At 46.0% G+C, this 16,270-nt stretch overlaps 1 protein-coding gene across 1 annotated transcript in view; it reads left to right on the forward strand.

Annotated features, from left to right (window-relative positions):
• The window catches only part of POU2F3 (POU class 2 homeobox 3), a 69,070-nt gene that overhangs the window by 8,775 nt on the left and 44,025 nt on the right, over positions 1 to 16,270 (forward strand). Inside the window, exon 3 of the mRNA XM_064482151.1 lies at positions 14,053 to 14,087. Coding sequence (XP_064338221.1) covers positions 14,053 to 14,087 — 35 coding nt within the window. The remainder of the gene's footprint in view (positions 1 to 14,052; positions 14,088 to 16,270) is intronic.

Here is a 16,270-nt window from a genome sequence, read left to right on the forward strand (position 1 = left end):
CCTACCTCCCTCTGCTGACAACGGACTGCTCATCTCAGTTTTTCTATCAGTGAAACTGGAGAAACAGTCTGCACCTTCTTGCTTGGCTGGGGAGATGTGAGAAGAGAGGGATTCTGGACTCTTCTCTACCACAAACCTGTGCCAACAGGTCACTTCCGTCTTCTGGCCTGAATTTGTGCATCGGATGAAGGGTCTGGACTGGAGTGTCTCTAAGGTCACTTCTGGCTCTAAGATGCTGAGATCTGTGAACACACGCTGACCCTTTCTGCCCACCAGTCATTATTTGTAAGCTGTGGGCTGTCGCACCCCTCAGTTCCGCTGATGTGTTCAGAAGGGCACCCCTGCCCCCAGCTTCCCGAGGTGCCGGCATTAAGGGCACAGACTTTGGAGCCAGAGTCTGTATTTAAATCCCAGCTTCTCTACTTACTGGTTATGTGACCTTGGGCTCGTTACCTAATGTCTCTCTGCTCAGTTCCCTAGTCTGTAAAATGCAGGTAATAATAGAGAGAGGTCTCTCAGGGTTGCTGTGAGGGTGCAATAAGCCAACATTTGTAAAGCACTTAGAGCAGCTCCTGCCACAGATTAATGCTATTTGCCAGTCCCAGTATCAGAAGGACAAAGTATCCACAGGATGGAGCAGTGACCCAACAGCCAATCTAGAGACCCTCGTTAAGGAAGATGAAAATGTCCTGAGTAGACCGACCTGTGAATTCATTCACTCGTGGCCAACACACTGTCACAGCCACCTGCGCCTGGGAGAGGGACGCTTGCCTTAGCAAAGGGCCCCCAAACGAACTGACTCCAGGTCAACAGGAAAAGGCAGGAAGAAAGGGAGGGAGCTGGTGGAAAAACTCCCTCCTCCCAGGACCCACTGCTTAGAGATGGGAGAGATTCAAGGAGACTAGATGACATTTACAGTTCTGGAAAAATCTAAAGGTCTTTTTTTTTTTGCTCAAGCTTCTGTGGTGACTCCATGTGTGTTTTCATTTGGAGATAGTACACTGTGGTGTGCTCAGCCTTGGCTGGTGGACAGACGTGTGCTTGTTTCTACTCAGCAATTTACTAATCAGTAACCTTGGGCAAGTTGATTAACCTCACTAAGCCTCAAGTTTCCTCATCTGTAAAATGGGGATAAGAGAACCTACTCATAGGGTGGTTGTGAGAATTAAATGCTGTCCACTATATAAAATATTTAATACAAAGCTTGGTTTGTAGTAAATGTCAGCTATTAATTAATCCCTATCATTTGAAAACAGTGTTCTCCTGCCAAAAATGTTTGAAAATGCTCTGATCTAGTCCCATTCTCCTATTTTATGGGGAAAGAAATTGGGGTCAGAAAAGGGGAATGGTTTTCCCAAGGTCACAGCAGGGGGTTGAGATCCCTGCTTTTTAAAAGCCCTCCCCCCACCCCCAGAGGCAGTCCTCTGTCCTTTGGTTTTTTTGTGTGTGTTTTGTTGAAAAAAGCCTTCCCTCTCCCCTCCACCCTTCCCTCAGAAGTGTCCCCTCCAGCCCCAGGAGCACAGGCCCCAGAGGAGAAGAAGAGGCATTACTCAGTGTGAGGGAGGGACATGGTGTCTGGATGCAGAAGACTGCTGTGTGACATTGACAAGCCCAGCTTCTCTGAGCCTCCGTTTACTCACTGGTGAACCAGAAGTTCTGGAATCCTGGCCCTGCAGACCTCACAGGCAGGCAAGGATCAAATAAGGACTGGATATGAACGTGCCCTGCACAGAAAGGAACAAACATAGTACATGTTCCCGAGACCCCAGGCATATTGGCTGGGGCACTGGCCCTGCAGCCAGAGCTCTGAGATCTACGTTCGTTCCTTCTAGCTTGGGCACCGCCATGACCCAGCCTCAGTTTCCTTATCTGTAAAATGAGTTGTGAGGTATGTATAACATGAGAGTGTATCTGTGGCAGCTCCTGGAAGTGTGTGCTGTTCTACAAATGCGAGTTAGCATCTCCCGTCTAAGCTTTCTTCCTGCACGCATGCCCCCTGAGCCGCACGAAGGATGTCTGTGTGCCCATGTGAGGACCAGAGCTGGACCACACACCCTTCCCAGTACCTCCTGCTCTTCCCTCCCACCTTTCTTATCCCCACTTCACTCAGCCCTGGGAAAGGAGCAGCAGAGTGTCTCTTAGCAAGCTTAAACCTCTTTGAACTTTTCTCTCTCAAGGCTAGGGAGGAGTGGGAGCGGGGGCTGGTCTGGAGGTGACCTTTAAGGAACCCCTGGGCTGTGGTGGAGAGTCAAGGCTGGGCATCGGAGCTCTCTATTTGTTCCTGCTTTGTCACATGTTGCCTGTGTGACCTTTTGCTCACCACACGTCCTCTCCGGGACTCAGTTTCCTCACCTGTAGATGGCGGGTGCAGCACCGGGATTCTCTGTGGTCCCCTAGAGAGCGAAAAAGTTCTGATAGAAAAAAAAAAACAGCCAAGGTGCTTCTCTAACCTGTGCTTATTCAGGTACGACCAGAATCCTGGCTTTATTTAACAGAATTCTTTCTTTGAAGTTGAATTTTTATTGTTTTCCAGGATTGGGGATTATGAGAGGAGATTTGGCAGGGAACCTGGCCCTTTGGTTCCATTTCTTGCCACAGCGGCCTGAGTCCCTGGCCTCTTTTTCTGGAACCTGGCACATCTATCTGCCCAGATGCTCCTTCAGCCTAGAGTCTGACCATGCTGCCCACTTTGGGCCCCGAGTGATGACTGCGGCCTCAATGTGTGGCGAGCAGGGAGAGCAGTGTCAATGCAGGGGCCCCAAAGAGTCTCACCTACAGCTCAGGCTGAGAAAAAAATGGAGATTATATTTCCTAAAAAACTAGGAAAGCTTGGGGAGGAAACTTCCATTTATTAAAGAATGACATGGCATATAACAAAGGGAGGTTGCAGGATGCTGGGCTGCCCTTTTAGCAAAGGTGGCATCAGAGCCCCTTCCGTCCACAGTTATCCCGCCCCAAGCTCCTGACATCTGTGGGGAGGGGCTAGAGAGCAAGGCTCCAGGGTTCAGTCTCATGACCGTGCAGGTGGGGAAAGCCACTGGGACACTCACATAGGCTGTGTCACAAGGAATCCCTGAGGTCAGTCATGTTTACTCTGCCATTCTAGAGAGGAAGACGCTTTCAATCATGAAAACCCCCAAATCCACAGACAGTCAGAGGTGGAGGGACGCTGTGAGATCACCCTGTCCTGGATAGCAAGCAGTTTTCTTCAGGAGAGCTGCTTCTGATCATTGGTGGTGGTCAGTACACACTGAGTTTAAGAAAAGGAGGTGACTGCGGCAATCCATTAGTGATGTCTGCCCTGAGCGTGGTTCCCACGCACACACGGTGCATCTCTGCATCTGCTATCCACAGCCAGGACACTCAGCTAGCTAACTGAAGCTCAGATCTCCCAGCCCCTAAGGCGGGGCTCTTCCCACAGCCCATCAAGGTCCTCCTGTGTCCTGTTCTTCAGGTGGCTTCAGGGGTCACCCTCAGGGTCCTCCTGGGCATTTCTTGGCTCCTATGAAGAAAGTGGCCAGAATACAGACAGAATTTTTTGTTTTAATATGTAAAGGAAATTGAAGGCTATGGAGATTAAGCCACTTGCCCAAAGTCCAGCGTAAAACAGCCTTTGAAGTTACCCTCAAGCTCAGTTTACCTTGTGTTCTCTGTCCAGAACTCTGACCATTAGGGAACAGTCCCCAGTTCCTTGGAGGAATCTCAAAAGGTAGGCGTAGTATCTGTGGGGTCCTGGGGAAAACTGTTTTGATTGGTTTAAATGACCTCACTGGGAAGTCTCTTGGTTTGCTCTGGTGGCTGGTGGCCCAGGAGTGCTTCCAAGGTCCTCGTTACTTTAATCATTGCTATCTGGGAAGTGCCCGCAGGTTGTCAAGGGGACATAAAGTGACACTGGACGTCTATGGGTTCTGCTGGGAGCGGAGCTGGTGAGAGGAGAAGCAGCCCAGAAACGGGAGAGGTGCAGCCTCGCTGCAGTTTGTGCTCTGCATGTTTACCAGGCAGAAGTGAAAAATCCTGCTGGAACAGTTCTCCATTCTTGTGCTTCCACCTCCCTCACCCAGAGAATTGCTCCCCAGGCAAACTCACATCCCAGGGCTGCCAAACCATGCAAATCAGCAGGCCTGCTAGGCCATGGCTCAGAAGTGGGAAAGCAGAGGGCTGGAGCCAGCTCCTCCCATCTACAGTAGGGCAAGGGTCCTTGCCAGGTGGCTTGGACTGCTGACCTGGTGCCCACCAGATGCCAGGGGAGGAGGGGCAGAGGTGGGAGTTGCTCTTGACCCCCAGGCGCCTCCAACAGGCTGATCCTTGGCCTTTCTCGTCAGGACCTCATTGGGTACTACGGCCATCCTGGCCTGAGGAGATTCTAAGCAGAATCCTGGGGCTCCCGCACAATTCAAGGTGCCTTTTACTCTCTTTCAGTCACTTAATCCCATTTACTATGGACTGGGATGTTGTCTTCATATTTATCCCAAATTCCTCTAACTGCAGCCTCAGCCTTTTACTTTGTCAGCAGCTCTTTGGTATAGATGAACAGTTCTGGGTACTGTGTGGGACCAGGGAGATGCTGGAGTTGGAGCATCGAAGCTGGGGCTTGAATGGAGTTCTCAGACATTGTCTGAGTTTAAATGATGCTTAACAGTGCAGTCATGCTTGAGTGGGAAGAATAGTGAGGTTGGAGACATGGGTTTTTTTCTTCCCCTATGGCTTATATATACACATGCCCATACTTTAAAACTACCTATCACTTAACCTTTTTGAGACTCAGTTTCCTCACCTGTAAAATGGGGTGAATAATAATGGCTCATCTTCCCAAAGGTAGAGAACATCCCCTGATGATCTCCTGAGGTCCCTCCCAGTCCCATGAGCCCAAGCTCCAAGATACTTGCTTTCTTGCTTTATTGCTTGAAGCTTCTTGGCCCAGAGATTCCCAGGAGACCATGAGAAGGAACAGAGGCTTGGAGAGAACTTAGCTGATGTCCCTTCCAGCCTAACACAGATCTTACCCATTTGTCCCCAAGACACCCAAATAAAGGATTCTGAAGCTTCTTTTGTGAGCCCTTTCTGCTCCATCCCTTCCCTCTGTGTTCTTACCTCTTATCTGTAGGCAGAACAAACAGGACAGAGGGAAATGGTAAGAGTTTTTTTGTCTTCCCTGTGCCTCCGTCTGCAGATGCTGCAGACGGTGATCAGCTTCTGGGAGGGAAAAGCCCTGGTGCATTTCAATCAGCTGCACTGAATCCTAAAACTTCAGAGATAGAAGGGATTTTCAGTCCCCTGAGATCATCTGAGATCCCCGTCGTGATGTGATCAAATTGCCCCTCAATTCAAAAATCACTTCTTTAACATCCCTGAAATAAGCAAACTCTGCTTGAATATTCCTAGTGATGGGGAGCTCAGTTGATGTGAAATGGTAGGTCTCACTGCTGGACAATTCCACGTTTTACAAAATTCCTTCTTATACTGAGGTGAGGCCGGCTTCCCAACAGCCTCCTCCACTGGCTCTTGTTCTACTGTTTGGATCTGCAGGCTAAGCCTGCTTCACATCCATGCCAATGTTTGGGGAGGAAGGAAAAGTCCACTAACATTTACCTAAGCATTTACTATACGCCAAGCACTGTGACAAGTGTTTTGAAATGTTCCCTCATTGAACTGCCTTAAAATTTTTTATTTTGAAAAACTTCAGACATACAGAAAAGAGAGGAAACAGCTTAATAAACAGCCATATACCCATCACCTGGATTTAATAATTGTTAACATCTTGCCGTATTTGTTTCATCCATTTTGGGGGGAAAATATTTGATTTTTAACTTGTTTCCCCAGACACACACAAAAGTAGACCCTAAACCAATGAGCCCTCATATACTCATTACCTACTCCCAACAACCGTCAAATTTCTGCCACTCCTGTCACTGGAATATTTTCTTGTAAATTATAGAAATTATAACATTTCAATCCTAAATATGGCAGTATGCATCTCTAAAACATGAGACATTTCCCTTCTTAACCACAATTCTGTTATCACACTTAACAAAATGAATCTCATTTACTTCTCATGGTAATCCTAGAAAGAAGGTTTGATCTAAAAGGCAAGTGTTCTCTTCTCTAGGCTAAACATCCTTCCTTCATTTGGTGTGACATCTAGGTCCCCTACCATCTTGGTCCTCATGCTCTATGGCCCAGTTCATCAGGGTCCCTTTTAAAAAATGGTACCCTGAACTGGGCGTGATGCTTTCAGCAGAGATCTGAAACGCTCTGCATGTCTGTTAACGCACAGGTTAGCAGCACCTTTTTAAGAAGCTACACCACACATACGCAGCACACTCTGGACAAAATTGAACTTCAGTCAGCTAAAATGCTCCCTTTTTTGTTTCTTTTTCACGTGAGATATCTAACACCAGCGCCCCCCCCATCTTTCCCCTACCACCCACAAGAAACTACAGTGTTTATTTCTAAATACTGTCTGCCAACAAACAGAAATGAGAGTCATTTTATGTTTTTGTTTTTCTTTTTTGGGGAGGGAGGTATATTATATTTCTTTAGAAGATTTAACCTCTTTGAAAATGTAAAATATAGAGTATAGTTTTTTTTAATTGAAGTACAGTTAGTTACAATGTATCCATTCTGATGTACAGCACCGTACCCCAGTCATGCATATACATACATATATTCATTTTCAATTTTTTTTCATTAAAGGTTATTACAAGATACTGAACATAGTTCCCTGTGCTGTACAGAAGAAACTTTTTTTAAGGGAGTATACATATTTTGATGGTCAAATATCTTAAATTGTGTATACCTGAATTTTTAATCACTGTCTGTATTCACTGAGATTATTTCTGTTGTTCTAGCTAAAGGTTGGCTACTGGTATTTTTGAAAAAACTCTTCATCATGTTCCACATTGTAGCACATAGTCTTTTTTTAAGCTTTATTGAGGTATTACTGATAAATAAAACTGCAAGATATTTACAGTGTACATCATGCGATTTGATATGTGCATATATTCTGAAAGAATTCCTACTGTCTAATTAATTAATATATCCATCACCTCTATATTTAGCTTTTTGTGTGTGAGAGAGTACATTTAAGTTTTACTCTGTTAGCAAATTTTAATTACACAATACAGTGTTATCGGCTACAGTCACCGTGTTATATATTAGATCCTCAGACCTTATTCATCTTATAGCTGAAAGTCTGTACCCTTCTGGTCAACTTTTCCCTATTTCTGCACCCCACCCCCACCCCCAGTTCTGGCAACCACATTACCACTCTCCGTTTCTATGAGTTTGTCTTTTTTTTTAAAGATTCCACAGATAAGTGATACCTTGTAGTATTTCTCTTTCTCTGTCTAGCTTATTTCACTTAGCATGATGCCCTCAAGGTCCATCCACATTGTCACAAATAGCAGGATTTCCTTCTTATGACTGAATAATATTCCAGTGTGTTTCTATCACTTTTTTTTTTTTAATCCATTCATCTGTTGATGGACACAGGTTGGTTCCTTATCTTGGCTATAGTGACTGATGCTGCAGTGAACAGGGAAGTGAAGATAGCTTTTCGACATCCTGTTTTCATTTCCTTTGGTTGTGTACGTAGAGTAGGATTGCCAGATCACATGCAGCAGATGGTCTTAAAGGTAGGGGATGCTTTTGTGCAATTTGACTACGTAAGTTGATCACCCAGTATGAAGAAGAAAAGTAGCTTTCTGGGTTAGAGTTATTTGTCAAAACAGACCTCCCTAATTTTAAAAAAATTCTTTTTTTCTTTTTTTTTGTGGTAAAAAACATACAACATAAATTTTAAACATAAAACATACACTTTAAACAAAATTTGCCCCCTTAATCATTTCTAAGTGTAGAGTTCAGCCTCCCTTATCTTTTATTCATACAGTTGATTTTTTAACCTAAAGGCAGGGTTTACACTTATTCCTGTTACATTTTATCTTGTTGGTTTGGGGCTCCTACTAGAGTCAACCAAAATATTCTCTAAACCTGATTGCGTCATCTAGTTGCCTGGATTAATCTGCTCTGTTTAAAAGCACTTCCGAATTTGATCAGTATCTACCCTGTTTATTTGCTTAAACTGTTGATTAAAATCTAATGGTTGGTTTTCTCATTGTTGGACTCTGGATGCGGTGGGTTTATTGGGACAATTGTGTGAGTATGAGAGTTGAGAATTCAGAGCTTTAGTCCAGATTTAGGGTCTGTGAGGCTGCGTGACCACCCCAAGGTGCTTTCCTCTGAGGTTGGGCTTCAGTGTCCTTCCAGGTCTAAAAATAATGTTCCTGTCCCATGTGTGTCTGTCCTGCTTTGTTTTTTGGGTTTGTTTGTTTGTTTGTTTTTTGGTTTTTTTTTCCTGCAGATGGCTGCCATCTTCCAAAGAGGGAGACACAATTTGGAAATAGAATGTGTTCAGGTTTCTGTAGATGGTAGTGCCTGTGGTTTCTTAGATCTGAATAAAAGATTGGTTTTCACAGCAGTTCCTTAGTAATTTAGGTCAGTTAAACACATAGTCAGTCTGCTCCTACTAGGTGTTAAACACTGTTTTAGGCTTTTAGGGTACAAAAAGAAATAAGATATAATAACCCTGATCTCTGGGAGCTCACAATTTCATGAGGGAAACAGACACACAAAACACTGATTCTAAAATATGTGGTATATGCTGGAAGAGATATAAGTAAAAGATGTGCAAACACAGATGAGGAAATCCCCTTCTTGCTTTGGATAAGCTTCATGAGGATGTGACATTTGAGTTGGGTCTTAGAGGATGTGCTTACCTTCTAAGGGGTGGAAGGGCATTCCAGTCAGAGGGAACAGCATGTGCAAAATCCCTGACAAAGAGGCAGGCTCAGCCTGACTGAGGAGTGGCCAGGACATCTGGAGCCCAGTGCCCTGCTGGACAGTGTGTCCAGCTTACAGCTGAACTTTATCGTATTCCTGGAGTGTGGGTGGGATTGGAACTGTGACCTTATTTTGCCCTTGAGATGCCCCACACTCTGAAGCTTCCTGCTTTGACCAAGGTCACACAGCTTGGAAGTGATGGTGCTGGGACTTGAGCCCTAATCCTCCAACTACAAGTCCAGAACTGTTTCAAGGATGCCTGTTGGTCTTCCACACCATACCTTAAAGGGACAGAGGTTTCTGGTAAGAGTGGATCAGTATTTCCCACAATATAGTAATTGCATCCCTTCCCTTCTCTAGGAGAGAGGGTTGCCTTCCTCCCTGTTTCAGAGATGAATAAATTGAGTCCTAGGAATGGCTCGTCAGTCAACTCTCAACCTAGAGCATTAGGGCAGCAGCAGAACCCCTGTGAGCCTGATCTGGGTCCAGCGTTCCCAGGCACCACCTCCCTGTAGGCTGGGCAGGGAGAGGTGCCAGGTGGAACTAGTCCCGTGGACCATGGGAGAGAAGCAGGAAGAACAGCAGTAAAATGAGGGCTGAGACGGTTCCCCCCGGCCAGATCTGGAGAGAGAATCAACATTTCAACAGGAATGAGCTAATGCCTCTGTTAGACCATGTCACCGTGTCTCCACCTAGACCCCCAGGTGCTCTGAGCTCCTTCTCACGGGCCAAAGGCCATGGGGAAAGCCATGTCTCCTGAGAACACTCTGACCTGCTTAGCAGTGGAATCAGAATCAGAACTGAAATCACTCTGGGGGACCGAGCCCTTACTAAGTGTCCAGCGCTGAGCTAGTGCCACTCTTTGCTCTCCTGGGGTGTCATGGGGCTGGTCCCCCAGGGGAGGCCCTGGCCGGTCCAGGCGCCTCCAGGCCAGCCATGTGGTCAGCCTGGGACTGTAGAAAGATTGGACAGTGATACTGGTGCAGTGATACAGAGAACAGGGAACCCCAGCTTCAGGCTCCAGGTGCAGCAGGCGCTTCCTCATGCTGAGGGGCCTCTGGAGAAAGGCCACGGAAACACTCCTGGGCAAGAGAAATTGTCACTTTTGTTGACTGGTGAGTTTTAAACTTACTCTCTGAACACTTGCTTGTTCATGTTTGCATTTTGTGGCTCTCACAAACAACATTCTAAAGGCATCACAGAAATCAAAAGCAAAGACCTTTTTAAATTGTTCACAACCCTAAGGACCTTCAAGTCAGGCTGGTTTGGCCCCCAAGTGTTTCTCTTCCTTTCTGGGTCTTATTCAAGAGTCTCTTATCACCTCCTTCTGGAAACACCTTCTCTTGCCTCCCAGACACCATGCTTGCCCGGGCTTCATCCCTCTTGAGTAGCCACTCTTTCTCAGTCTCCTTTGCTGGCTCCTTCTTATCATTCCCAACCTTGACCTTCATCTTCTTCTTCATCTGGACTCGGTTCTTTTGTAAACTCATCAAGTCCTACATCCTTCAATACCACCTTTAGGCTGATAACTACCCACCCTGTACTTCCTCTCCTGAGTCCATACTCATTTCCTCTCCTCTCCTGAGATATTTAATTGGCATCTCACACTTCACACGTCCCCAAACATGGCTTTTGATTTTCTACCACCTGCTCGCTCCTCCCTGTGTCTCCGCCATCTTGGGGGATGTTGCCACCACTCTCTCTATGGAAAAAGTCCAACCTTAGGAATCATCCTTGATTCCGCTCCTTCCTGTGCACCCCACCTTCCATCCATCAGCTGGTCCTGTCGGCTATCAATTCAAAATGTATTCTAAATCCAGGTCTTTCTCACCCCCTCCAGGGCTGCCCTTCTAGCCTGGGCACTGCCCTGCCTCCCCTGACCCAGTCTGATAGCCCCCTGGTTGTGCTCCCTTCCCACCTCTCCCCTCTACAGCTGATCACTGCAGGTGTAAGCACGTAGGTCAAACTGTGTCACCCCTCTGCTCAGAGCCCTCTGATCACTTCCCAATATCCTTTGCATGAAAGCTGACATCTTCACCACAACCTGCCTGCCAGATCCACATCATCTGTCCCGGATACACCCATCCACTTCTCCCCCACAGGGCCAGCCTCATTGCTGTTCCTCTGCAGGCAAGCCTGTTCTCGCCTCACTCAGGTCCAGATCCCGCTGTCTGGAACGAGCTTCCCCAGACCCTGCTTATGAACAGCCTCTGACACACTCTTACCTTGACCATGTAGCATTATTCCCCACAGTAACTGCCTCTAAATAAACTTACATATTTGTTGGGGGAGGGTATAGCTCAAGTGGTAGAGCGCATGCTTAGCATGCATGAAGTCCTGGGTTCAATCCCCAGTACCTCCTCTAAAATAAGTAAGTAAATAAACCTAATTAAACCTTTATTATTATTACCTCCCCCCACAAAATAAAATTTAAGTTTAAAAAATATATATAAAATTACATATTTGTTTCTTATTCCTTTATGTCTCCTCAAACAGAAAAAAAAGCTCCATGTGGTCAGGGAGTTCTGTCTGTCTTTTCCAATGTTGTATTTTCAGTGCCTCGAATAGAGCCTGGTACAGAGAGTGTATTTAGCAAATCCTTGTGGAATGAATGAATTTGCTTTTTTGTTAAATTTTAAAATTATTCCTTATTAGGTCACCTTTACAATGTCATGAACAGACTTTTTTTAAATATAAAAGCAGTTTTATATTTATCTTGTATTTCTATTATATTTCATTTTTTCTCATAAATTAATTTCATCGAAACAGCAAAAAGATCAGTTATTCACCTCTGACTGGGGTTATAAACTACAACCTTTCAACAGGAGCGGCCTCACCGTACCACAGGGAAAGAGGCGTTAAGGGACCGATGGCGGTGGGGGGGGGGGTTCCTTCTCAGGCAGTATTACGTCAAACTGCAGTATAGACAACTGATCTTACAGATCAGGATACCTCCTGAAGAGGCGTCACTTGTTTTAATAATACCTAAGTATTGGAAATACATTCATCGTATGAATTGGAGGAGGGAAAGGAAGAAGAAACAGCATTTCATGACAATCTGTTCCTGGTCTACAGCCACACCAAGCCTTAGCACTGTACAGAATTCTTAATCCATTAGCCAATGCTATTCAGAAATACTCCTTTAGTAGTCTTACATTGATATTGGGTAAAAATCACACACAACGCCCCGGCCTGGTGGTGTTGGGGTCTCCAGCTCGTGTTGGGGTCTGTATCACAAGTGTCTGAATCCTGGCTGTGCTGAAAATGCCCCTGAGGCAGCAGTTTCTTCTTCATGCTCAACCCAGACAGATGAAGACCCAAAATGCTAATATTTATTTTATCTTTAAGTCTACCCTCTAACACAACTATTTTCAATCTGTGGGCCCTTCCCATCTTTAGCTCCCCTCACCGATTACGTATTTAGTCTTAGTTCATCTCAAAATCAGGCTGCTCTTCAGAGATGACTTCCTGTCTCTCCAGTTTCCTCTTTCTTGGACACCCATAGCCCTCAGTCTCTCTTGTCACCTTGCTGGCCTAGCTGCTCTTAGGGATGCCTCACAACCAATGGTGCAGGCATGGGCCACACTTACCCATCATCGTTTAGAACATAGCAGAGGGAGGGGGGCTTAAGTGAAAGCTCCAGAGGATTCTCTTGGATCCCATTCATTCATCCATCGGGCGTTTCTTGAGCCTCCAACCCATGTTAGGAACTGTGGTGGCCACTGAGGATGCAACAATGGATTTCATCATTCTGGCTTTCAAGGAGATCATAGACTAGAGGGAGAGAGAATTGTGCAGACAAATAAGGAGTGACATGACATGTGCCATGTGGCTGGTAGAGAGGGTTTCAGGACCAGAGGGGAGGGGGACCAACTTTGTAAAAGGGAACAGTGCATGGAGGCCTGGAAACACAAGAATGTGTCATGTTTGGACATGAGCGAGCATTCCGTGAGGCTGGAGCACAGGGTACCTGGGAGGGAGGGAGGTGAGATCCTGAGAAGCAGAACACAAAGCAGCGAAGGTAGGCAGAAACCAAGTCACACAGGGAATTATATGTTGTACTGAGAAAGTTGGACTTCATTCCAAAGCTATTGAAAAACCAATGGAAAGCAGAAGAATTTTCTGATTGAAGGGTCTGAATTCATTCACATGTTCATGTATTCATTCATTCAACCAATATAATTTGAACTCCTATTATGTGCTAAGCTCCATGCTAGACTCTGGGTGTATGGTATTCAATATCATTTTCTTGACATTCTAGAGCCAATAATTCATGGAGCAGAAAGGAAGATTGTTTGGCAGCTCCTCCCCTAAAGAGCTGTATGAATAGGAAACTTAATTATAGCAAAGAATGGAAGCAATTTCCCTCATAATAGGTATATGTTTAAACAAATTATGGTATATCCATAAGTGGAATATTATGTAGCCATTAAAAATGATATTTGCAAGCATAGGAGAAAGATTTATGATGCTCCTTAATTGTATAGGAGAAAGATTTATGATGTTCATTGAAAAAATGAGAATAAAAATCTATATAGAGTGGAATGAGGAAAAACAAGAATAAAAAAGACCATAAAATATACAAAAATATTAATTACAGCTACCTCTCCACAAATTGACTTTTTTTTTTTTTGCCACTTTATGCTTTTCTGTACCAAAGAGTTTTCTCTATTAAGCACACACTTACTTTTTCAACCCAACATTTATTATGAAAGGAAAAAGATGAGCAAAACAAAGAATGAAAGTTGAGAGGGGGATGGAAACAGGAGTGACACCTGTCTACTCTACCTGACATGGTTTAAGTGTCATCACCTCTGGAGGGCTGGGATAGCAGAAGGGCTTCTTGCCTTCGATAGTTACTTTAGGATCCGTGGCTGGTCATTCCTTGCTTTTCCATGAACGTGTGTGTCACAGCCTCTGTCTGAGGGAGCTCAGCAGAAGCACTCTGGGGCAGCAAGTTCTAATCCCAGTAGACACCGTGTGACCTTGGACAAGTCAGTCTCCCCTTTCCCTGGTTACCTACCTCCCTGAAGGAGATTTTCCAAGGACTCTTCCAGGCAGCAGGATAAGCAGGAAGAGTCTGGCCACAGGGCAGGAGGCAAGTGTTCTTTTTCAAAATAGAGACGAGCCCTTCCCAACATCCTATTTTCCTCGAACTTCAGTCTCATCCAATCCTGCCAGCTGCTAATGTTTTCTTTTTTTCATCTCTTCTAGGAAATGATCGAAACGGCCTAGATTTCAACAGGCAGGTAAGGACATTCAGAAGAAAGCCTTTATTCTATAGATTTGGGGGGTCACTTATATTACATCACATGTGGGGGACACAAAAAAGATTAAGGCAAATTTAAGGGTGCTTGTTCATAGACTCATAGCTTTCAGGATTGGAAGGGGCCTTTCAAGGGCCTTTTCATCCAGCCCCTCCTCCAACCCATAATCTGATGTTGGGGCCACCTCTTCACTATGCCCTATGAAGAGAGCTGGTGACACAGCACCTATGCAGGACTAGCTGTATGTCGGGTGTGGTCCAGAGTCTAAGGCAACAGCTCTTTTCCCATCAAAGCTGAGCAGCCTCTTGGGCAAGTCTGTTTGCATGAACTGGCTGTGCATAAAGGAATTGATGGCGGTACAAAGGATGGAGGGTTGGGCTTCTCAGGGAACTCCTGATTTAAAAGAAAAAGAGAGAAGACAAAACAGGAGAAACAGAACAGAAAGAGCTCAGGAAGGAGGGCACAACCCAGCTCAGCGGGACAATGTAGACACAAGCTTGGTGCCTTTAAATGAAACCAGGTTGGGAGGTTCAAGTTAGCCGAGGAGGGTTTAAGGCAGGGGGAGGTGGTGTTGGGTGGATTACAGGCTGGATGGATGTTGATGGGTAAAGAGAAGGGTGATGGAGGGAGACAAAAGTTAGGCTGGTGGGAAGACGGGGCAGTGAAGGCTAGGAAAGGATGTGACATTAGAAGCAGCCGGTGGGAGGATTTGGGGGAGAAGGAAGTCTTACCTGGAGACAAGCAAGAAGCAACAATGGGCCCTAGAGTGCAGCAGAGAGGTGAGAATTGGAAACAGAGTCAGAAGGCCTGGGTTTGGGTCCCGTTTCTGCCGGCCTGCAGGTGGGCACCCAGGACTTCTCAAGCCCCTGCGTTGACAGTGATGCCCTCACACTTCATAGCGAGGGAGACCAACCCACGTTTGCAGACCCCCAGGCTCTGTGCATGGTGCTTGGGCAGTTTATCTCATTTACTTCTTCTCGCTATACACCAAGCATGACTGTCCCCCTTATACAGGTCAGGAAATTGCCTCCCAGGCAGCGCCACCTTATTTGGCAACAGGTTTGAGATATTAAGTAATTTGCCGAAGGTCACACGATCAGTCACCCGGCAGAGCCAGGACTTGAACCCACATCTCTTTGGCTGCAGAGCTTCTGTTTCCCATGATGCCTTGCCGCACCCTCCTCTGCAATCTCTCAGCTCCCTCCCCTTGTCCCTAGGGAGAGGCCTGGGAGCCAGCTGCTGAATGTGACCTCACCGTGACTAACTAGGAGGGAACAGGAGGTGGAGGGCGTGGGGAGGGGAGGAAAGAGTGTTGTATCAGAGCAGCCTCGGTGTCTGATACAGTGAAGCAGGTGGCAGTCACAGGAGAGCCAAGTATGAGCCACTGCCCTTGGGGATGCTCAGGTTGGAAGGCCCCAAGCCAGTGGGTGCAGTTGGGAACTGCAGTCAGGCTCTGGGTGATCTGCCATCCTGAGGTTGCAGGAACAAGGGAAGTTGGTTCATCAGGAAGTTTCATGCTGAACCTGTTCATTTCCTGGTCCCAGGAAAGCAGCCTGAGCCTGTTTGGGAGATAATTGTGAGACGACCCATGAGCCCAGAAGCTGGGCCACCCTCAGTCCCCAGGGAAGAGAAGACAGAGCTAAGAGGCAACAAGTTACGCCCAGATCCCTGGACAGGGAGTCAGAAGGCCTGTGTGCCAGTGCTGCTGTGACTCTACACAATCCTATTCTCCTTTCTGGGCCTCAGTTTCCTTATGATAGCATGAAGATGTTTGCATGAGATCATCTCTAAGTCCCCTGCAGTGTGTATGGTACGGTCCCTTCAATTTTCTCATGCTGTGTTCTGTTTGGTTTGACTTCCACTTTCCTTTCATGTTTTTCTTTGAAGTGAAATGGGGATGAGTGTCCATTTCTTCACCCCGAGCTGTAGAGAGTGAGGAAGAATGTGTCACATGGAATCTTTCCAGCCTTTATGATCTTGTGTGATCCAGTGAAAGGACTCTTTGAAATTTAAGGGGCAGAGACAGAAGGACTCAGCAGGCTGGATCTGGGGCCAACCATTCACTCTTTGAATATTTAGTCATTCCTAAGAGCTGGATAGAACGTGTCATTTGTAAGAAGATAAATTGCAATGCATTCTGCAGGGAATTCTGTAAGAGACGTACG

Source organism: Camelus dromedarius, chromosome 34 (genome assembly GCF_036321535.1).
Source record: "Camelus dromedarius isolate mCamDro1 chromosome 34, mCamDro1.pat, whole genome shotgun sequence".
Classification (NCBI taxonomy): domain Eukaryota; kingdom Metazoa; phylum Chordata; class Mammalia; order Artiodactyla; family Camelidae; genus Camelus; species Camelus dromedarius.